The 24,987-nt window shown below is 26.6% G+C and overlaps 2 protein-coding genes across 2 annotated transcripts; one reads left to right on the top strand and one right to left on the bottom strand.

The window, feature by feature from the left end:
• Window positions 1-414: 414 nt before the first annotated feature.
• LOC112593201 (beta-parvin) lies at window positions 415-4,552 on the top strand. The gene is made up of 8 exons (XM_025337545.1): window positions 415-618; window positions 1,457-1,546; window positions 1,632-1,805; window positions 2,226-2,323; window positions 2,398-2,565; window positions 2,655-2,795; window positions 2,856-3,099; window positions 4,289-4,552. Exons 1-8 carry the CDS (start codon window positions 495-497, stop codon window positions 4,363-4,365), a joined length of 1,116 nt encoding a protein of 371 aa, XP_025193330.1. The 5' UTR covers window positions 415-494; the 3' UTR covers window positions 4,366-4,552.
• Window positions 4,553-5,171: 619 nt separating this feature from the next.
• On the bottom strand, window positions 5,172-7,321 carry LOC112593231. The gene is made up of 3 exons (XM_025337588.1): window positions 7,120-7,321; window positions 5,763-5,893; window positions 5,172-5,664 (listed from the first exon to the last, which is right to left on the bottom strand). The coding sequence occupies exons 1-3, from the start codon at window positions 7,192-7,194 to the stop codon at window positions 5,241-5,243; spliced, it is 630 nt and encodes a 209-aa protein (XP_025193373.1). The 5' UTR covers window positions 7,195-7,321; the 3' UTR covers window positions 5,172-5,240.
• Between the last annotated feature and the right edge of the window lie 17,666 nt (window positions 7,322-24,987).

Here is a 24,987-nt window from a genome sequence, read left to right as displayed (position 1 = left end):
CACATAAATATTAATATGGTAAAAAAAATACATAATGATGATTTAATAATTAATTTTAAATAAATGCTCTTGGTTATATTATCTTCATTATTTTTTTCAAGTCCCGGAATTTTGTTTTGGCCAAATATTCTTTAAACGGATTTTCAATCATTAAAGATGGTAATATATCTTTAAATTGTTTAATTTTCCTTACGGCTTATGGCATTGACAAGAAAAAAAACAAATATATAAATATAATTCGAAAGGACAGGCATAATTATTATGACAACGAAAATTATTAGTTAATAGTTATCAATCATATGTTATTCGTCATTAATAATGAAGTAAAAGTAAAATAAATATTTTATTAGACAACATTTTTATAAGCTAATCAAATAGTATTATAAATGTATTATAGATATAGATAGCGATAGATATTTGTACTTCTTATCAGTTTTTGAAATATAATTTTTATCACCAATTTAAAATTTTAATCTTGTAAATTTAATTCTAAAATGACTACTCCAAGATCAAAGTCGCCTAAACCTCAAAATTCCTTTAGAAAAGATGACAGCAAAGACGAGACGACATTTTGGGACAAAATTGGGACGTTAGGACGTAAAAAGCGAATAAAGGAAGGTAAGTACTTTAACGTTACCTTATATGGTCATCATCAGTGTTCAAGTGTTATAGTAGCACTAATAAATTATAAAATAGTTTTCCTTTAAATATACCTCGAATAAATTTAATATGTACATTATAAAACAAGAACGGTCTGTAAAATCGATCCTGAAAAGCTTGCATAGTTTCATGAAATATAAAATATAATACTACATTAAAATAATTAATTTCTAGTTTTTGGGAGTGGCTTTAATTTTTATTTTAGAACATGGTATTTAACTTTAATATTTTGAGAAAAATAATTAATTTACAATTGAATTGAAAACTTATACATTCGTATTAAATATTTCATAGGTACAATACTATTTTTAGTTTTCATCGGCCCTAATGATCTCTGTTGTAATGTTATGCTTTTATAGTTCAAAATTATTGAAGGATACAATACAATAAATGCAATATCCACTTTTAGAAAGGCATATTATCAAAATATTTTTATTTATAGACAATATATCACTTGATGGGTGGTAAGTGACATACCACACAGTAAATAAGGAGCAATCGATTAGGAATCTGTACTTCATAGTGTATACAATTTATATAACTTGGAGCAGCCATTTATATTTATAGAAAATAGGAATTTAGTCTAACATTTGTATATATGTACACATTATATACACCACAGAAGTACATAATTTTAATTCATATTAATTAATAGTTATTAAAATAACAAATTATACTAGAAGTTTTGAACTCTGGTCATTAATTAATTGTTGCATTATTAGTGGAATAATATTTATTTGAAATTATAATTAAATTTGTATGAATTAATAGACATTTATAATTGACATTATTATAGTGCAAGAAGTTCAGGAAGAGGGTAAATATGCTATTGACTCACCAGGCAATCCAGCTATGGCTGATGTTCCTCCTGAAGAATATACTCTTGGTACTTAAATTTTTTTATACCTACTAGTTTTACAGATGTCTTAAAAAAAGAATGGCTTAATAATTTGTGTTATTTAATACTTTAGAGGAAAATGAAGAACGGACTATGGTGGAACCAAAATCCTATTCTGATCCTAAATTACAAGAGTTAATGAACATATTAATCGATTGGGTAAATGATGTATTAGCTGATCATCGGATCATTGTAAAAAATCTAGAACAAGATCTTTATGATGGACAAGTTTTACAAAAATTATATGGTAAATAAATAAATGTAATTTTTGTGTCACTTTATGATAGATAGATAACTCATGCTGTTAAAATATTCTTATTGCTCATTGTCTTTTATTAAATCAATAGTATTAATTTAATTTATTTTAAGAATAAATTGAATTTTATAACTAATCTGATTGCCTAATTAATTTATTAAATTACTTTAAGGTAATATTTTTTTCTCTTTAAGTATCTAACAAGTTAATAAAAAGAAAAAAGTATATTTATTTATTTGAAAGCAATCATGATTATACAGAATTCTTCATAAATGTATTATATGATCCATTTATTAATGTAATTTGTTTGTAATTATCCACAATTAATATACTCAACTAGTTATAATTGAATTTATATTTATAATTTTCTTTAAAAAAAAATATCAAATGATTAATAATAATGATTTTTAGAAAAATTAACTAATGAAAAGTTGGATGTGCCTGAAGTAACTCAATCTGAAGAAGGTCAAAAACAAAAGTTGTATGTTGTTCTTGGATCTGTAAATAATGTAAGTAAATGTTCAAATTTAAATCTATTTTGTTCAAGTTTATGAAGTTCTTTAAATTAATAATATTTTTCTAGATCTTGGGACTAACTGGTTATAGATTATCCCAACAAAAATGGAGTGTTGAAAGTGTTCATTCTAAAAACCTTGTAGCCATTTTGCATTTATTGGTGTCATTAGCCCGTCATTTCCGAGCGCCAATTCGTCTTCCTGAAAATGTCACTGTCAATGTAGTGATTGTGCAGGTGTTTTGAAAATAAATATACATAATATTTAAATATTATTAATCTTCTCTATGATTTTTTCTTCTAAACTATAAATAATATTTTTATAGAAGCGTGATGGAGTGCTGAAGAATCGAACTGTAATTGAAGAGATCACATCTAGGTATGATGATCTTGGTATGAGATGCGAGCGTGATGCATTTGATACATTATTTGATCATGCACCTGACAAATTAGAAGTTGTTAAAAAAGTATAAAATACAAAATTATTATTTTTTAGTTTGTTTTTAATAACTATTTATTTTTTTCAGTCCTTGGTGACATTTGTTAACAAACATTTAAACAAGATTAATATGGAAGTTCAAGATTTAGACACACAATTCCACGATGGTGTTTACTTGACATTATTAATGGGATTACTTGAAGGGTTTTTTGTGCCATTATATTCATTTCATTTGTCACCTCAAAATTTTGAACAAAAAGTTCATAATGTCAATGTGGCATTTGATTTAATGCAAGAAATTGGACTAGCTGCACCAAAAGCTAGACCAGAAGGTAACATATTTTTTTGTTTTTTTAATAAAAACATTTTTTGTTAATTATTAAATGCATTGAAAATGGTCAAGTTTTAAGGAGATTACTATAGTCCAGGGTTGACAAATCTTTTTTGGATCTAAATTAAAAAAAAAAAAAAATTATGTGCTAGTAATATATTCATATGTTCTTTTAAGATTATAAACAACTAATGAGGGACTTTTCAAAATTTCATATGATAAATATTTGATTTTTGTTTGATGCCTGTATTTTATTTATTTTTCTTTCTGTTGTCATCTTTTGAGGCAGTAAAAATGCTACCATTTTCAAAAATAAGGGTGGTTTCTGGTAGAAATATAAATATATAGTTAATAATTTGAGGTTTATAAGTAATTTCTTACTAAGGAATAAAAGTTTCTAGTAATTTTTTATAATTTAGAAAAACAGAAATAAACTTAAGTTGAATGTTTTACACAAATCTAAATTTGATTTTTTTTGTAATTCAAAAACGAATAACTACAGATTTTTGAAATTTATAATAAATGTTAATATTATTAACATTTTTAATGTGTGATAAAAATGTCATCATTGTTTAGGTATAGCAATTAATCATTCGAATTCAAATTTAACACCCATATTATTGACCCACACAAACATTATTTATGGTAGAGCGTTGCCCACTTGCCCACATTTTTAAATATCAATTGTGTGTTGTTTGTTTTTAATGTTTTAATCAAACACTGTTCATTAATAACATTAGCTTCATCTTACTCATTCAATCAAACAATATTTATAATCTTTTTTTTTATTTTTGAAATTTTAAGTTCTAAAATCAAATTTTGGGTAGATTTAAAGTCAATATAAAAGTATGAATAAAAAGTTAAATTTGTGAAAGATTCAGATCTATTTTCAGAAATATTCTTACTTTGTTATTTTGTTTTCCAGTACAGTAAACAAAAGATGAATTTCTTTGGTAAATTTTTAAATAATCTTATTTACATATGAATTTTGTAATATAAGTTATTATAATATATATTTGTATGTTTATTAATATTTCTTACTTAATGCTTGGAACTATACCATTTGTTTCATTTTTATTCATTTAATTATGACATACTTGTTGCTATTGGTTAAAACTTAAAATTATGTCTATGATTTTTAGCTATAAGTCAATAATAATAATAATAATTTTTTTTTTTTTGTTATACAGACATTGTAAATTTGGATTTAAAGTCAACATTAAGAGTGCTGTATAATCTTTTCACCAAGTATAAAAATGTATACTAATCAATCAAATCAGATCTAATATTTAAGTATTGTTAATTTTAATAAAAAGTAACACTTATTTAAGTGACAGTATTGTTAATCGCACACAAGATATATGCACTTAATTTATGAAGAAAAGTAACTGACTTAATAATTATTAAGCTATTTACAATCATTAGCTTGACAATCAAAATTATAAATATATTTTAGTATTATTTATGTTTTCATATTATACTATAGGTTCTATATTTTGTATGTAATTTTTAGAATAATAAGATCACAGACTAACTAACTAATTTTATGAATTTATTAATTTTGTAATATTGTTTAATATTTTGTTGAATTATAACGTTTTATAATTTATTGTTTCAGTCACAAAAATAAATTTTATAACATTTAACTATAATCTTTATTAGCATAAACCTAATAGCTAATACATACTCGTTAAACATAAGAGGCTTTAGATTTTAAATTACAATTTAAAATTTGAATCAGCTTTTAATCCTGTTTATTTTAGGTAAATTTAGCTGTTAAAAAAAAAAAAAAAAAAAAAAATGAAATAGTAAATTTTATGTTTTGAAATATTCATTACTGAATTTACAAAATATATCTGAGGTTTAAGTGTACATTCAAAAATGTCCATTAAAGATCAATGATTTTATATCATAAAAGTTTATATTTCATAGTAAAAACAATGTGATTATATTAAAAGGTTTCATCAGAACTTTTGAAGTGGGCTAAAATGATATAACTGCACTATTTAAAGTTTTAATACAAAATTATTTTATTGTATATTTGTATGATGATACATATTTATACATACTTAAAAGAAAAATAGGAAACAAAGCACTTAAAAAACATGAACAATATTATAATAAAATAATAACAAAAATATATCACATGTATAATTCTTTAACAGAATCGCATCTCAGTTTATTGTTTACTTCGATAAATTTTATTCTACAGCTATGCTGTTGGTGTGAATAAAGCTGTTTTTTGCAAAACAATATTTGATCATCAACAACACTACTAACCCAAGTGTTTGACGGAAAATACATTGCAGATAGTTTATCTGTTTCGAGTGTAGTGTCTTGTGTTGAAACGGTTAAATATGTTGTAGAATTATGTACTTTACTACAATATGAAATGGCATCACACAAACAAGCACATAGCATGTGTGCTAATCTTGTAGTTCGATCACTGTCTTCATGCATATAGTAATTATTTAAGTCTGATACTAAAATTACATGTGGCACATTTGGACTATTTTCATGTATTGAACAAGTGTATTTGACAAGATCTTCCCACTGTGACAATGTTCTAGATATAAACAATGAATAAATGTGATTTAATATTAAAACGTATTATAATAACTTGAATCAATAGAAATCAATCAAAACTTTGATAGAATTAATTACAGGAATGTAATACGATTCAGTGCATGCACGCTAGGTGGTTTGGCACCATCTAAAGGAATTGGTAGAGATGTCATCTGAGATATTTGAATGTAAACCACTCTATATCCAAATTCAGCCCAGTATACAGCGCTCTATTAATGGTAAATAAAAATAATAATATTAATATTCACAACTATTAAAAAATGATGATAAAATATATATTTATAATATGATATAATAATTATTAAATGATTTGCTCAAGTATGGTAGGTTTTAATCTTTATAAGCGCTATTCTTATGCTAGTTTCGTTTATGAACCACATTTTAAGTATAGACAAACTGGGCATTGACCATCTGCATCAAAAATAAAAAAACATTTTTCAACTATCTGTTTGCATTAAACTTACCTATGTTGTATCTGTTTAACATGATAACAATAACCGATTGAATATTTTATTTTTAACATTTTAATAATTATAATACAAATTTAACCTTTTATACCCATTTAAATGAACAATTCTATAAATTGTATTCAAATATTTTATATTTATAGAAATATTAACTAAATTAGTTTAGACTTCAAATGGTTGTTTATATTAAAATTTGACAAAATATTTCCAGTGGTGGATCTCTTTAATCTTGTATTTCTATACTGTTTATTATTGTATCAATTGTAACAGATTGCTAAAAAATTATTTTAAAAAATAAATATTAAAATCAATAGTAGCTAGTATTAACAACATATCCAACCATCCAAAAAATTCAAAGTTTGGATAAAAAAAACTTTATTGAATAATTTTTAAATAAAATCTATTAATTATTTATTTGATTTCAAAAAAATGTATAGGTACTAATAACTATTATAGATTATAATTAAAAAAAAAACTTGTTTGATTATAAAAAAAAAGAATTATTGACAGTTATTTTAAAACAATCTATACCTACCTATTATAACAATTATATTGTTAAAAGTAAAAGTATATTTAATTAATTATTATATGTTAATTAACCACTGTAAAACACAGGAAAATTTGTTGTAAATAGATGATTGGAAAAAATATACCTTTTTAATTTTGGTGTAGATGGGACATGGGCTATGGTGCTAAACCCAAAATGATATCTATGACCTACAAATTATCCTAGTTAAAGGCACAATGTGGGGGAGGGTCTCAGTTCTATTCGTTTTCCTAATACCTCTTTCAGCTATTTTCAGTTTACATGCAATATTGATAAATATTGTAAAAGTAATATGCAATGCTCTTTTATAATTATAAACTATTATTATAGTGTAAACACTAATAAATATTATAATGAATTTCTTAATTTTATTTGCAATAAAACGTAACATCGAAAAAATGAATAAAAATATATCACCTACTTCAAATAATATAGTCTGAGAATAAGTTGCGGATGAACCACAAAGCAACGTACATTTTACTTTACAACCGTCCATGGAAAATAACCAATATTTTAACTCGGGAGCAAAAACTAAAGACTTAAAAAGCACATAATAAATGTTTTCAATGATTACATAGTATATTATTAATTAATTAATTTTTAAATAAAATGTCAACTATGAATCTGTCATGGTAAATTGAATTAATATAAATATTAAATAACTTAAATCAATTAATCAACTTAATATTTAAAAGTTTTATTTTTATTTCTAGTTGACTGTTATCACCACGGATCATAGTTGTAGATAATATTATCAAAAATTAATCACCGAACAATGTATTGGTCATTGGAACAATATATTGACATGGCGGAAAAAGATATTATGTAAAATATTTCCAAGGGAAAATGTCAAAAATGGTGCTGTTTAAAATTTTAATATTGTACATTTGTAGTATTTGTAGTTTGTACTATTGAGTTCTAACAGTGTAAAAAATAAAAATATTACCTACGTTTTAAGACTACAATCTAGAGAAAAGAATAAAGTTTCAAATTATAATACTTTATTAAAGCCATATAGGTAATTATTTATTATTAACTACGTATATAGAATATTATATAATATTTGTAGGTAGGTACGAAAATAGACAAATAGTATAAATTTGACCTATAATTTGTTTTTAGAATATATACCAATTTTATACTATTTTTCTCTAAAAGATGACTGCTACAGTGACAATAATTATTATTTTATAATTTTATATCATAGATATAAAATTGATATCAACTGCCATTTTGGAAAATTTAATAAAATCAATTAAACTAGGTAGGTATTAATGCATAAATGCATATGTCGGTACACAATTATTTCAGTATGCTAAAAAATAGTAAATTTTTACTTATGTACCTATTAATGTTTGACTTGTTTGAGACAAGTAAAAAGTACGTTAGATGAAAAACAGAGAAAAAACAAAATAAGTAGTTTTGTTTCAAGTCTTACAATAATGACGAAATTTTTCGAAAAAAAATGTTTGCGTATTTATATTAAATTAATAAAATAGATAGGAACCTTTATTCAAAAACGATTAAAATAATAATTAATATGAATACAGTTAATTAGTATCTACTTTATTTCCAATAATGTTATAAAATTGAAGAACATATTTTTATTTATTCAGCTTAGTTGATAAAAATAAATGTACTTACCTATCTATAGATTATTTTTATTTTTATTATAAGCAATCTTTATTTTATCTTCAGTAATGATAAGGGTACCTATCAATAGTAATCTAACGGTTTTTATTATTTTGTAATTATGGGCATTCCCAGACATTTTTCTAGGAGGAGGGAGGCAAAATAAATTTAAAAAATAAATGAAGATTTTTTTGTACATTTATTTATAGTACATTAATATGTTTGTCATTATTACATTAAATTATTATAATTAGGTAACAAATTTAAAATTCTAAGTGGAGAAAGTGCGCTGTCTCGCCCCCTCTGGAGACGTCCATATATGTAATTAAAGTTTTATAAAAATAATTCATGCAGATTTATGAATTATGTCTTCTTGCCTATTAGCCGGTTATATTTTTTAGACAACTTAATTTAAACCTTAAAGTAATTTGCAGAATGTAAACTAAAAACTTAACTTTCATTAACGGAAAATAAGTATTGAAATGTTTCAATGGTAAGAGTTAGTATTTGTTAGTCGTTAATAATGATATTAATGCTTTATATTTTCAGAAAAGTATAATATTTCTCTTGCTTATTACGAAACGTTGCATATATTTTAAATAATGATGTACCTACATAAGTATGTAATAAAAAATTTAATTTTTAAACTTTTATTTGAAATTTTTGAAATTTTTGACATTTATTGATTGCTTATTCAAGCCATTTGTTGCTTTTTATTGTATTTTTCTCAATTTCATTAAAAACTGTCATTTTTAAATTACGCAGGTTTTACCTGCAAATTAATTTTTCTTAACTGATATTTTAAAATGTAGTATCTATTCAAAAAAAAATTTAAATAATGTAACAATGCAGTATTTAATTTCGGAATTAGTATTTTACAGTTTTTTACGTTTTTATTGATTTGAGCCTTTTTTTTTTTTTGCAATTTAGGAACTTTAAATAAAATTTTTTCAGTTTTATAGTGTACTAGCTAAATTACTCGACTTGCCTGTGTGTAGCTTATTCTTTCTCAAAATTATTGTAATGACGAATAAAATTAAATTGTGAATAATAGATCAGTATTTGGTACAACTCAGTGAAAAAAAATTTGAAAAATGTTAAATAGTGTCGTCACAAAACGAGAACATAAAAAAGGGCTGTTCTTATACATATAAGGATTCAAATCTAAATATATATTGATAAGACTAGCTTTCTTATTCTATTAAATGGCCGATTATAAAGCTAACATGGATTATTTATATAGATACTTTTATTTTGGGAATAACAATTTTATAGCGAGTATGATATAACAATAAGTAATGTTTAGGTATATATTTTTATATTATGTCTTCCAACGTCCTTGAGTCGCCGGTTCATAACCTTATATTTTTTCACCGCCCCTAGTGATATACCTTATGAATTCCGTTGGCTAGTCCACCTCTGAAAGAATAAGTTTGAATATCTATCATGTACCAATACTCCCTTATTAAATGAATAAAAGTCTTCGTTCGATTGTATGATCTATCTTTAATATAAGTATGTAGGCATACTATCATAGAAACTGCGCAGGAGCCAGGAGTGGCAGGATTAAAGATAAAATATTATTATTCTACATTCAAATTAATATTGATTGGTTATCGATTGCATGTCTTATGATAATATAATACTGTGATTTGTGTATGATAAGTGTATGATAATTTATTTATTTCGATTTATTAATGTAATAAGTCCAAAAACCATATTTTAAACACTATTTACCAATTAATAAAGTTTTAATATCTTTGTTAGACAAACTTGTCTTAAAAACCATTTCAAGATACACTTCATACACAAAATGTATTCCGAGAATCACGAGAAAAATCACTTGAATATAGGTACTATTGACCTATAATAGTAGTAATACTGTAATGGATTTGAAACTTCAGGTGTCAACCACTCGACGTGTAATGAAATATCCCGGAAATTCTCGGAATAGTAATATTTAATGTAAATATAATACACAGTTTAATGTTTAATAGAATGTCATAGATGTTTTATTTTTAAAAATATTTGTTCATGTCCAGAGTGAATTATATTTTATTAATGTTTTACTACTTATCTACATATTTTAATTTGAAATTTCTTGAATAAACAAAAAAGGATGTCATTAGGTTTCGGTAAAGTAAAAACGAATACATTTGACATTTGTAGTTTAGCTGGTTTCTTTTTCAACCATTGAAATTGATGCAACGTCAGAAAAAGTTGTAGAAAGTATAGAGAGTAATTTTAAGAAAGCGTGTAAGCTAAATATAAGGTAGCGTGATAGTCGAGAGATCACAATACGTTTGGGAATTTTTCTAACGGGTATTATCTCATCAAGTCTGCAACTTTTAAGGGGTTTCTACAAATCACAATAACTTTATTTCGACGACTCATTCGTTACACGTGTATTTAAGTAGGTAGGTACCTACCACAGTGTTAGTTAGAATCCGGGTTCAAACTTCTAAAACTGTGTTTTATATAGTGTCCAATTGGATGAACTTTCAGGAAGATTCTAATGATTCTATATTTGTTTATTCAACATTAATTATTTATAGTTAATCGTACATTTATAATGTCGATGATTTTCAATGAAATACATGGAAGTACTATCCCGGTGTTAAATATATAGTATGCTATAGTGGCACTATTGAGAAATCGAAATCGTTTCTATATTTCAAAGCAAAGTTCAAACCACAACTGTTTCAAAAAATTAACGTTGAAACTTCAATATTTGCAGTCGTAAGCATGTCCATAACATATTTTCATATTGGTATATTCACATTAATAATATTCAATATTGTCCTATTCCTTCCATCGATTATTATTTATAAATGTACCTAATACTTTTAAAATATGGGATTGTATCGATTTTAGTAACGAATAGACAATAACATAAATATGTAGGTACGGTAGCGTAATAGGATTTTTTCAAGGGAGGTGTCTGTTAGTGATATTACTACAGTCTCCTATTTATCTCGCACGAATATAATTATCACATCAAACTAAAACCTGATTTGAATATATACCTTCCTAATAAATGTTCTACAGCCGTGCATAGATGAAACTAACCTTCACGTACAGAGGGTACAAATATTTTTGGAAATCTCAATCCCACCCCACCACTATAAAAGTATTACTATAGTCTAAAATATATACTGTACCATAACTATATGTATTTTATTCAATAACTAAATAATTAAAATTACAAATTGTCAGATTACCTGTATCATATATTGTACACAATGAATTTTTACCAGAATCTTAAAGCGTCATATGATAAGAACTTAATTTAGTTAAAACGGTGTTACCGCACACCCTGTAAACTCACTGACTATGCTATGTTGCCGTGGCATCATGTGTAAATATTATAATTATTTTGTTGCAGAATTCGTGCCAATGATAATATATTTATGTCTAATAATATAATATTATAATATGAAGTACCAAAAACACACACACACACATACATATATATATTGATATATATATATGTACATTTTGATCGTAAAATATGTTGAGTTCAGTTAAAACATCAATGTACTTTTCAACTCTATTTCCCAAAACCCCATTAGAGCGCTCTGTATATTTCCAAAGCGGATTTGGCCTCGTTCATTCTCTGTACACGGTCCGTAAAGCTTTTAGCATGTACCACCGTAAACACACACACACTCATACATATAGGTAGACACGTACACACACAAGTTAACAGGACTTTTTGCGCAAAGCCTCTTAATTCATGCTCGATAAACTCTACGTGACGTATGTGAAGCATATAGTATATACCAGTCAATTTTTTTCCTGTTTTCACCCGCCAGCCGATTTCTGGTGGCTGACCCTCGGGGGACTATATCGTACCCGACCCCCGACCACCCACTATACACTCCACCACCAGTGTGTATTGGTAACAGCTGCCATTGTTCCCGCCGCATTATTCCTGAGGGCACTGCAGCCGACTCTCCCCCTTCCCCGCTCCGGATTGTTACCAGCCCCGTCTTTGAAACCCCCGCTGCCGCGCCGATCCTCACCCGTCCTACACACACTATACTTTATTGTTATTATAACGATACTTTATTGTGTTTAAATATTTGGGTTAGGATTCTATTAAAACCGTATAGTTTGAGCGCGCTTGTGTATGTGTGTGTGTCTGTATGACTGCGTGTGCGTACGGTGGCGGCGCGGCCCCGCGGAACTCGTTAAAACACTGATTAATATTTATTACAGAAAGCCCACCTCGAGGATATTGTTTACACGGTTTTTAACGAGTTTAAGGGGGTTTATATATACCAGGGCCAGAGAAACGCGTCGTTTCTTATTACTATGTATATACACACACATACTATATAGGTAGTAGGTACCTATTATATACGTATATGTACATACGCGCGTGAGATACTATTAAGAACACGTTTATTTTGCAGGAGTCTTGCAATGCAGAACGATACTATATGCGGTTGTTTTCATTGCCATTTCAGTTATTCGTTTCTGTATTATGTTGCAGTTGTGTACCGCTATTTGGTTCGGTTATTTTAAATAGGTAGGCATAATAATAAATTTACTTATATGATTTATATATACATAATTATTATATATAATATATACAATACATGACGAAAAAAGTATGTGAAAACTTTACACTACAATTAGTGGCGTTATTTAGACCGCACAAGGTACTTAATACATATGTTGTATTTCAAATCCAATATAATTGTGATTTGTTTACATTTCATATTGGTTGGTCTAATTGTTGGATAAATTTTAGACAGAGTTGTGACTTACATAAAAAATATGCGTATCAAAAAAAAATTTTTAGAGAAAAATTTATTGCAGTACATACCTAGTAGGGTTGAAAGGAATAACTAGAATTTTTTTTCCATACACTTCGTTAGTTCGTTACAAAACGTTCTTTGTTTAGTTATTGTGTTCTAATTATGCGAAATTGTGAAACTATCGCAAGCTATCATTAATAATTGATAATTTATTCATTTATTATAATATTATTTTAGATTTAATAAAATATACTTGATAAAAGATTTGATACAGTCCAATGGGAGCTACTTCATTTTTTTATTGTTCCTTCTGGTTAAGCTACTGTTCATCTATGGACTATACGTATAATCGAACTAACAGCTTAGGATATATGTATAAATATTTGATTTTTTTTAAATATATTGTAAAAATAATTTGTTTTAGTAATTCATTAAATTAAGAATATAATATTGAAGTTAAAATTTAAATATTGTATTTATGATGTTTTAAAAATGTATTCAAAGTAGAAATTATAGAAATTTTTATTTTTATTAGTTGTTCATATTGAAGTGAATTTTGAGATTGAAGATGTAAAAAAGGCGACGAAAAGATGATATAGGATTACACTAATTTTTATCATAGAATGTATACAGGTTTATGAGACATAGAATGTATCTGTTTATTTATATTATGTGAGAGATTGGTATATGGGAATGTTTATTCAAATAAAAATAAAAATAATTTAAAATTTATGAAAAATTGTGGTTCATGAAGTATTTTTAGCCAAAGAATTTTAATAATTTATTCTTGTTGTCATTGAAATTCGTCGATTTATAATTTTTATAGTAATTATTTATATTTACAATACGGCGGGAGTATGATATGTGTAATAATTTATTGTATTTTAAATTGAATAACGCCACTATAAAGAAATATTTTTAAATTATCAATTAATATGTAACCAAGACTAAAAATGTATAAAATAACTTTAAGGGTTTTAAATATTTCTTAGTAAAACCTAAAAAAAGTATGAATAATTATTATAGTAATATTACTAAAGTAATGATTTAATATACATAATGTCATTATAACATAATATTATTATTGTGTGTATATACAGTGTAAGTAAACTAATAAACACAACACGATGGGTCTTTTTCAGACACTTTATAAATATCAAAACAAATTTTCACTTACCCCTTTCGTTTTTATTTTAAAATTAGTTTCTTTTGATCGTTGTTTTTAACCGAAATCTAATTTGCTCATTTTTATAATAACGATATGGACGGTCTTCTTCTCTTGCTATGAACAACGCGTTATATTATTATTGTTATTATTATTATTATTATATAGCCCTCTCTGTATCTATTAGGGGACGTTAAAAATTGCTACTGTACTATGTAAAAAAGGGGTAACATGTGTTTCGAAAAATCATAACGATAAAAACGAAAAATCAACAGATTACTATATGACGTTGATGATGTCGCGATCCCTTTCCGGCGGCGCTATATTGTAAGAGGATATTACATTATACACAGTGCCGCTATATTGTTTATTGTTATGAACAACAACGACTACGGGCGTTAACAATATTAGTGCACGGGCGAACAGGGATGGTTAGGAGTGGTGTAGTATGTAAGGGATGCGGAAGGCCCCCGTGGGGATAGACCATGGCTGACAATGAGGGGAACGAGCGGGACACCTGTTTGTTGTAGTCCATTTAGTACGTACTGTATATTATATATGATAAGACCCTTCGATTTTGGGTCCCTAATGTACAAATAATCTGGAGGGATGGAAAGAATATAATTTTGATTTGATATGTCCCGCTAACGCCGCCGCCGCCTCCATACCATCTGCAGTAACAATATTGTGTTTTGCTTGATGATATTCGTGGTTATTATCGTAGAAAAGAGGAAAAGAACCGAGAAAAACAGGAAATTTAAAGAGATAAATAGGATTGAATCGTTTACAGAAAGCTTAAGTTGGATTATGATTTTTGTACACGCTTCCCACAAAGTCATGTGATGTTTAGATTAGAATATACTATTGTGCAGTGGTAGAAGTAGGGTATTAAGGGCTTTTATTTTGTCGTGCAGTGTAGAAGTACCTACCTCTTAATACAGTGTTAGGAAAATAGATAATTATATAAATATTATATTCAAGTATATATTTCGATATGTAATTCCATGCATTTTTTTTTTTAAATGTTTAGTTCAAAAATTTTAATTTCTTCCATTTATCTATACTATTATAGAATGATAATAATATTGATGAATATACTGTATAATAAATACCAATAAACTTTTATTAGGTATATATTGTTTACACACAACAGTGAATCGAATGAATGACTAAAACAATATTATAAACTTCATACTTTGATATTTTTTATCATTTTAAATAACTTTAAAAACCGGTAACAATATTTTTTTTTTTTTACAAAATAGTTATATTAAAAATATAAGACTTACATGAAGGTAATTCGTGATTATGATAAAATGTGAAATGTTTTTTAATTTTTAAATACTATATTTTTGTATTTAGTTTAAGTTATATTATCAACTCGTTTTCTCGCATTACAATTTTTTTTATCGTGATCTTTATTAGTATACTTATCGGGAATCGTGTATTCAGTAAAATCAATTTATTCTTCAAATAGGTAATAGATATTGTCAAATTTAACTAATTTTAGTATTAATCATAATAGACATATCAACCTCTGCAAAGTAACAAGTAGGCCCAACTATTTTAATAAACTATTTTTTTTTATGTAGATGTGAGATTAGTTAGTTAATATTGATTGAACTTCAGGAGACCATAATTTATATTTGAGAAAATAGTTGTTCACAGATTAACAGTATTAAAATATCAACATAGAAATATTTTTATTTGCAAATGTACGAGTTTCTATATATTAGAATAGCATTTATAGTGTATGTTACACTTGTAAAAATCATAATTTACCAATACTATTTAATAACAGTTTAATCGGTAAGAGAGTACGTAAAATGTATAGGATAATAGTATGTGTACATACTACCTAACATATAGGTACTTTTCTATAACTTTATTTCGAAATTTTTATTGCTACTCTTATTTTTCAATGAGCCACGAGCAGCATAAAAAAAAGAGCTGAGGACCACGTGTTTGACATGTCTGCTCTACAATAGGTACCTATTGTTTCATAATATTTTTTTGTATTTGAGTAGTGACATGTTATAATTTTGATTATGACGCGTGTCAGATATAGTCGCTTGTAATATATAATTGAATTTATAAGTGTGATATAAATTTTAGTTTTACTATTATACAATATTAGATAGTTTTATATTGAAATATTATTATATAGCGTTTTAATATTTATATTTTAAGCGTGGAGGGTGGTAGTTTTTAAATTTTATGTAGGTGTGTTAGAGTTTTAGATTCTTTTTTTCGCAGTATTAGTTAATTATTTCTAATGGTGGATTTAAAAAATCTAAAAAAGGTTTCATATACAGTAATAAAATATATTTTATAAATTGAAAATTGAAATCTAGAGCAGCAAAAATAGTATTAAAAAACGGCGAAAAAATTGCAAGTTGTAAAAATCTTAAAAATATATTCGTAATGTAATGGTTTTCTATTGAATAGGTATGTCTTACCTACATGGCCTATATTATTCTTGTTTAAAAATTTAATAAAATATTATGATTTAGACACATAAAATAAATCATATAAATTGAAATATAATTTTTTTGATTGATCTAATTTTAATAATACGTTGATTGCTATTTAATTAATTTACTCAATGTGTTATATATTATCCTCTACATGAAAATAAAAAGATATTTTTAAAGTTATATAAGCGGCTTAATATTTTCATTATAGATAAATAATAATTACATTTTTTTAAATTTGAAAATCTATAAAGAGTAAAGTTTTTTTTATTTGAGTTTATTTATTTTGAATTAGACTTTTTAAATTATATAAGATACTCGATACTCATAACAATACAATATTAGTATAAAAATATAATGTATCTTGTAACTATGTGATGTAGTAGTCATATAGATATGTGCTGTATATTTTATATTCTGAAGCATGACCAGTATAATATATCACCGATATAGAAAGTGCAACAGAATACTTACATTTTTTTGAAAATTTTATTTTATTATCATATCCATTAATTATAGTAAATAATACTTTTAGGTTTAGGTTTGAAAAATAACATTAGGAATAATATGTATTCCAATAAGGTAGAGTGGTAATAAATTATGTGGTCGTTGAAATTTTCGACGACTTACTCCCAAATGTCCGGGTAGATTTTTACATCTACTGGAAACAGTTTACAACAAAAATGTTGAATCACAGAACATGAAAACTATAAATTAATTCCAGAAAATGCTTCTTATTTAAAAAATCAATTTTTATCGGTTTTATTATTTTCATTGAAACGTTAACTATATGGAACTACCGATCTACATACATAATAACATAAAGTTTAAAAAAATCTGAAACCATTATATTATTTTTATATTAGGGGCTATTTGACTAGATCAATTAGAAATGTATACTTTTGCGCAGTATACGTAGTTTCGTGAGGTAACGTTTCCGACCAAACATAACATCATTCTAGCTGGTGTATAGTCCATAAATACTTATTTTCTGCGTCTTCTGACGTGTAACTTGATTTTAGTTGTTCGTCAGATTTCGATAGCTTACACAATAATTCGTTCAAACGCATAAATAATAGAAACACAAGAATTATTGCGTTCATGTTTTTGGTTTCAAAAATATGACAGTGGATCTTATACGATACGACAATGTCTACACTCTACACTGTAATAAGATTGATTTATTAACTCAGTTATTCCGAGGTACTTATATCTGTTTATTTTGTATACTATTTGGTTGTTCAGGGTATTAAAAATAAATTGTTATTAACACAATACAATTATCAGGTAATCGAACTCTTTCAGTATAATATAGTTTTGACCATGGTGGAGTCAACGCGTTCGTTTTTGCTCCCTACGTTATCGCTTTAATTTCAATCTCTATTTAATATTATTGTAGCTATTTCAATTTAACAACATTGGTTTATTCAGCCTATTAAGTTTTCGTCGTTACTACCATCCACTACGTCTAATGTATATCGTTTTATTGTTTTATCTGTTTTGATTATTGTTACGTCGGCACGTCGCCGTGCCGAATCAGGTATTAGTTTATTATTGTTTTTAACTTGCTGCTTATGGTATCGATTTTCAATTCTCTGTATCTGTTATTTTTATTATATGTATTATTTTATATTGGCCATGACACAAACCAGTATACAAATATTTAACAGTTTATGTTCCGTGCATGTATTGTGCCTAGATTTATTTTAATTGTATCAAGTGCAATTATTGATGCATCAATTTTCTATGTTTGTAAACCTTGTATCTCACAAGTATCTACATCACTCAGTTGTTGTTCAAAAAATCATACATAAACTGGATTTGCCCTAAACATTTCATTGACATGTCTACTTTGCTATACAAGCCACGGCTAGCCTTGAAATTCCAAAAACAAATAATAAACAATTAACATTAGAAGACTTGTCCACAATGATGAATACATTCTCTCTACCAAAAAAGAGCTTCGATTCTCTTAATAGCCGTGTTAATGATATTAAATCTCACCTATTAAAATTAGATTCCGCTTTGGACGATAGTTATCCGCTAATAGTTGACCGTCTAAGAGTTAGGAGTTTTCCACTAGACCTTAAAAATCTCTCAAGTTCAATTGAAATTCATAAACGTTCGTTAAATATAATTTTTCACGGTGTTGGGAATCTCTGAGTATGGACCTATTCAATTTGATACTGAACGTGTAAATAATCTTTACTCATTACATTCCACAAGTCCTGATAACATAGTTACTTATGTTATTTGGCTCTGACAACCTATTGCTAATAAACGTAGACCGATAAAACTATAATGTTGCACAATCACTGCTATGTCGTTCGACTTATTTTGTCTTTTTTGATAATTAAACGAAAGCCTTCTATATCTGTAATAAACATCTTCCTTGTTAAAAATTGCATCCAAATAGGTCGCCGTCACATTAAATCGATTATCATAATCGAGTAAAAACCGAAGAAAATAATATTAATGTCCACTACTTATATAAATTGATCAATACCTATAATACCTAACTACATCGATGTCCCTTATTTATTAAAAATAAATCAATTTAACATTTCAGTCTATAATAATCGAACTTTGTCGCATATTTTATTTGTCATTATACAGCACACAATTTTTTCCGTTAATCATAATTCATAAAAAAAACTTAATTAACAATATTTAATAATTTAATTTTATAATATATTTGGTTTATATTCTAACTAATAAATATTGAGAACTTTTATGTTATATAATATCTATTAAATTAATTTATTGTGACAACTCATCTATTACCTGTATTGTTGAGCATTTTTCCTGTTTTATTCATTTGAATGAACAATCATTATTATTATTAATTTTGTGTACCTGGGATTGGATCCCGTTACTTATAGATTTTCGAAATTTAGTATTAATGTAGTATTATGCAGTATTAATGAAAATTATATGTAATACATTTGAAATTTGAATATTATGTAATAAAACGCTATAAGTTACTGTTGTTAACAATTTAAGATATAAATTCAATTTTCAATTTTAAAAATATTGTTTTTGTTTAAGTGTTATTAAAATATTATCATTAATTGTAATAACATAAAACCTTATCTATTAGGTATAAATTGTATTTAATTTATTTTAGTGTTCTTAGTTATACTTAAACTTCTCTTATGATGTATATTTTGTTAAATTGGCGAAGACAATATGTAGTTTCTTTTTACAAATTATTCATTTTTTTACCCTATAATTTTGCTCTGTATGTATAATAAACATACAAAAAAAAAAAAATCATATGAAAATGTAATGATTAAAAACAAAAACAAATATACATCCGGTTGGGGCGAAAAATTAAATCTCACGAGAGATACGGAAAAAAAATAATAAAAATAAAAACCATCCTGTGAAAAGGAAAAGAAGTTTCTTGGTCGGACGGTCGGTCGGTCGGTCGCTAAATAATGCACGAGCTCGGCTGCGGCGACGGTACCGGAAAATCTCAGATTCATCAAAATTTCATCAGTAAATACCAGTAATGAGGATATCTAATAAAAGTTTAAAGGAAAGCAGATAAAAAAGTTGTGTTGCTAGATATACAGTGAACTGTATTTAGATAAACAGCCGCGCATTGGCTGACTGCTCATTCCCAACGCCCCAAATGTCTTTCACTCTTTTTCTGTTTTCTTCCTTCTATTTATTTTATTTTATTTCATTTTTAAGGTTTTATATCAATGACGTACTGTAATTGAAAAACACTCCAAAAGTAGACTTTTTTTTTTTGTAAAATAAAAAGACATTTTCTTTTAAATAAGTGTGGTAAAGAAATTTTCAATAGCTGCGAACTACGAGTTGACATTTCTTCACAGCATCAAACTTTAAAGTTTTATTAATTTCATAACTTTTTTAACGGACGTAATTTTTTTGTTATACGCACGAAGGAAATAAAATTGAAAGTATAATATTTGAATTCAGTAACTAAATTGACTGTATCAATCATACAAATCTTATAATTTGTTAATATTATAATAATAAGTGCTGTTGCTACAGATCACTATAATGGAGTTATAAAAAAATTAGCGTTTAACTTGGTAGGTACTAGACATTTTAATCCACAGAATATGTTAAATCATAGTATAAAATAATTAGTATTCATAGAATTAGGAAATTTATTATCACTTCATGATGTAAATTTATTCAAATGTAATGACAATAATATTAAATTATTTACTTATAATTTATTATAATATTGGACATTGGTGCATTATTACTTCGCTTATTTGAAAATATTTTGAAATTTCTTATTAATTAAATCAATTGAAATTAATGAAATTATATAGGTGATAACAGCGGTTTTCAACTTTTGTGTGTAGGTAGTCCAAAATATTTACCCATTTTTTCATGCGATCTTTTTGAAAATTTTGTTCAATGTGAACAATGGGAGCTACAGTTACTCTAATTTTTTATTTATTTCAATTACTTTAACTAAAAAAAATTACTTATACAGTATAGTAAAGCTTTAAAAAATCAAAATGCTTATTTATGCTTGTTTCTAAAAAAAAATAATGTACGTAAGGTGTTTCATTAATTTTTTTTAAAACTATTTCATACATGTAGTCTAAAATGAAAATATTATATCAACTTTTTAATGTGTTAACGACTTATACAAAGTTATTCACAACATGTTAACTGAAAAACAATAGATTATAACGTTATAGTTATTAGGAACAATAATTATTTTTTATTTGAGATTTGTTATTGAAAATTAGGTAATAAATATTTTTTTTTACTCTGACAAAAATGATCGATGATTTAAAAAAAGTTTATTTATTCTGTCTTTAACATTATATATTGCCGCCCATCGGTATTTTTCAATACTATTTATTAATGATAAATATTTTTTTTAATTATAATTTTAGGTTTAGTAAATAAATTATACTTTAAAACCTAATAAATACCCACTTCTGGCTATACCAATATTTTTTTACCTATCTATGTATATTTTAAAATTTGAATAAATCATTAATTATTAATTTTATGTACCTGGGATTGGATCCCGTTACTTATAGATTTTCGAAATTAGTACTTATAAAACCAATTATCTATGAAATGACCCGATTCAAAGAATAATACATCTAATTTACTTGACCTCGGATCTCCTAGACTTTTAGTCCTAGTGATTGATGTGTAAAAATAATCATAGACTTGGACCATGCAGAATGTTCTCGTATTGATTTGTTATCCACATTTATACTATTAATTTATTTACTTTTATTATTTATATATATATTACTATTATTATGTATTTACATATTTAAATTTTATCTTTAATAATATTTATTAATATATTTATATGCAGAGATGTGTGTTTGTATTATACAGTGGTATAAAACTGTATTATACAAGGTATTAAACACATGGTATAAAATTATTTTATACAGACAGTATAAAAAAAAAAATTAAAGCGTTATTTTTAGTTATTATTGTCATAAATAATATCTTTATTATTTATTATTATTATTTATACCTAGTTGTAACATATTTATTTAGCATTTGTATGTTGGAAATGACTTAAATCAATTGTACTATTATAATATTGTAAATATATAGGTACAGTGAGATAGTATATAAGTATTAAGTATTAATTATGGTTTTTGATTTATTTATATTTAAAAATTTAATATATAAAACATTTGTTTATTTAAACTTTTTAAAGATAAAATAAATCTTTTTATTAATTTCTGATATTAAATACGAGTATTTAGTACTTACAAGAAGTAAAAAGTGTAAAACCAAAAAGTTAGTAGATATATTTATATGATGTTGATTGGCAGATAATAAGATAATTCAATTCCTAATTTATTTTAAAATTTATTAAGAAAATTTATTTTATACTTTGAGAATAATTTACTATGAAATATGAATTGTAAAATATCTTAAACTTAAATCATTTCTAGTCACTAGGTTTATAAATATTTGGTACATGGTACAACATAATTGGTAGCATGACTAAATATTAATTTGGTAAATTTGGTCTAAAATAATTCTTGTATTATGTATATTTTTTAAAGTTTTTTGATCTTTTAGCCATTTTTAAACTAATTAATTTTAAAATGATTTATATTTTATAATTAACAATAGTTTTATAATCTGTGTAAAATTTCCGATAATTTAAGGGATTATAAGGTTCTATACGGTATAATATTATGGTATTATATAAAAAAATAAAAAAATAAATAAATAAATAAAAATCGTATTTTAATATCTCTATTTATATGGCATACATTGTATCCTTGTAAAATTGCTGTCAGATGTTAAAATGATAACTAAAATAAAATGAACGGTTAACGCTAATAATAATATAATTAATAGATTAATAGTTTGTTTTAAATATGTCTATTTTATGAACGTATAAGTAAAGTTCTGCCAAAAATTTATAACGAAAACGTGACGAAGGTGTGAATGGTCTACGCACAAGTTTGTGTTAGTTATTTACTATGCTACTATATAGTGTGTTCATTATCCACTTTATCACGTCAATTTCAGAACTAATTTACCAGAGTATCAAAGGAATGACTTGGAGGTGTGATAAAGCATATACAGTGTCGGGGGGTGGTCGCTTCGGTGGCGCGTGGTGATGGATGCTGATGAGAAGGACGGTGAAAGTGGTGGCGGAGGCGGTTCGGAGTATATAGTCATTATAAGGGGCGAATGAGTCCGTACACTATGGATATTTAAGGCCGAACCCAGGCAAAGGTGCCATAATTAAATATGTAGTAGAATTGGCCTTCGCGTCCTGTTGGTGTGGTTGGGCGTGTCATCAAGGATGCAAATAGAATCGGAGTAGAGCGGAAACCGCAAGAGACCGGACACTCGGTCGGTTCGAACGGCGGTGGAAACAGCGAATATAGCTACCTGATGGGAAGGAACGGTGGACGAAAATAGTATAGGGACGAAGGTAACCGTTTTCGGGATCCTCATCTAACCCCTTCACTACACACCTCCACCGATCAACGGTTTCCGGTATGCTGTCTTCCCATCAATATTAAATCGGCCAATGGTCAAGACCTATTCTACTGTATGAGATCCTTTGCACCATCTCACCTCCCACGTCTCGTTTTATATATCATTTCTCTATTGCACACGTACACACACACTCACTCGCTCTCTCTCTCTCTCTCTCTCTCTCTCTCTCTCTCTCTTTCCTTCTCTGTGCTGTAGTGTACATATTTGATATTATATACCTATATAATATAGTTTACACGTCTCATTTTACACTTATGTGTGTGTGTGTGTACACGTATTTCCTATTCAGTCGTTACTCTCTTGTACGCGCGTGCGCGCGCGCACGCACACACACACACAAGGGCACGATGAAGGTTTACGTTGTATCGAGAGGGTATTTTCAGCGGGGCGCCCCGGGGAAATAACGCGCTTGGACCATTATGTCTCGGCAGTGGCGGCGGCAGTAAGATGAAAAGGTATTTTTTCCAAAAACGCAATTTGACCGAAGAAATTGTATGAACGGTCGTCGTGACGATGGTACTGCGTCGTTCGGAGGTTTATATACATCTATTGCATACACATTGCATTGCTATTGGTCCATAGCGTAACGTGGTTGGTGGTGCGAGCACGTTTTGTTTTTTTTTTTCGAATCGAACGAGACCGTTGGGGACAATTTCATTATTTTATGTGTTTAAAATAAAAATAATACACACTGTGTACAGCTATAAAGCTTATCGCGTGCACTACTCATGAAAGTATTCGAAAGAAGGTTAAAATAAATTAATGGTCTGGACTGATATATTATTGTTTTTGAATTTGAACGGTGTTTGGGTGATATGACTTTGGGGAAATTGAAAAAAAAGCCAACTACGGTTTTAAAAAGAAATGCACATGTCAGAGTTATTGCGCACGCCGGAAAAAAACACATTAAAGTATTGTAAATAATTATAGATGTGTTTAAACTGATAGTAGATTATTATCACGTCCAGAAAACGCAATAATATTATGAGAGAAATAATAAATAATATTATATTTTTAACTAAGTTTAAACTAGCAATTCAGGAAAACTTTTTATTATAAAAATAAATTACATTTTTTCAGTAAATAAAATATCATATTGTTATAGTTTTATATTTTTAGAAAACTAGATAATATTGATCATTCGGTTGATTATAAAGAAAGATAGTAAAAAATTGGTAGAATACTTATCGATTAAGTTCATGATATTTAAAAACTATTAAATATATCACTTAAAACTTAAAAACTCTTGA

This window comes from Melanaphis sacchari, unplaced genomic scaffold (genome assembly GCF_002803265.2).
Source record: "Melanaphis sacchari strain LSU unplaced genomic scaffold, SCAv2.0 Contig1_pilon_pilon, whole genome shotgun sequence".
Lineage (NCBI taxonomy): Eukaryota > Metazoa > Arthropoda > Insecta > Hemiptera > Aphididae > Melanaphis > Melanaphis sacchari.
The sequence above is the reverse complement of the archived record's forward strand: the minus strand, read 5'-3'. Positions and strand labels throughout refer to the sequence as shown.

Coding starts and splice junctions, on each gene's coding strand:
- LOC112593201 (XM_025337545.1), top strand. CDS start 495: ATGACTACTCCAAGATCAAAGTCGCCTAAACCTCAAAATTCCTTTAGA. Junction 619..1,456: donor TAAAAAGCGAATAAAGGAAG/GTAAGTACTTTA, acceptor ACATTATTATAG/TGCAAGAAGTTCAGGAAGAG. Junction 2,566..2,654: donor TCAATGTAGTGATTGTGCAG/GTGTTTTGAAAA, acceptor ATATTTTTATAG/AAGCGTGATGGAGTGCTGAA.
- LOC112593231 (XM_025337588.1), bottom strand. CDS start 7,194: ATGGACGGTTGTAAAGTAAAATGTACGTTGCTTTGTGGTTCATCCGCA. Junction 5,894..7,119: donor CTCAGACTATATTATTTGAA/GTAGGTGATATA, acceptor TACCATTAATAG/AGCGCTGTATACTGGGCTGA. Junction 5,665..5,762: donor CTGAATCGTATTACATTCCT/GTAATTAATTCT, acceptor GTTTATATCTAG/AACATTGTCACAGTGGGAAG.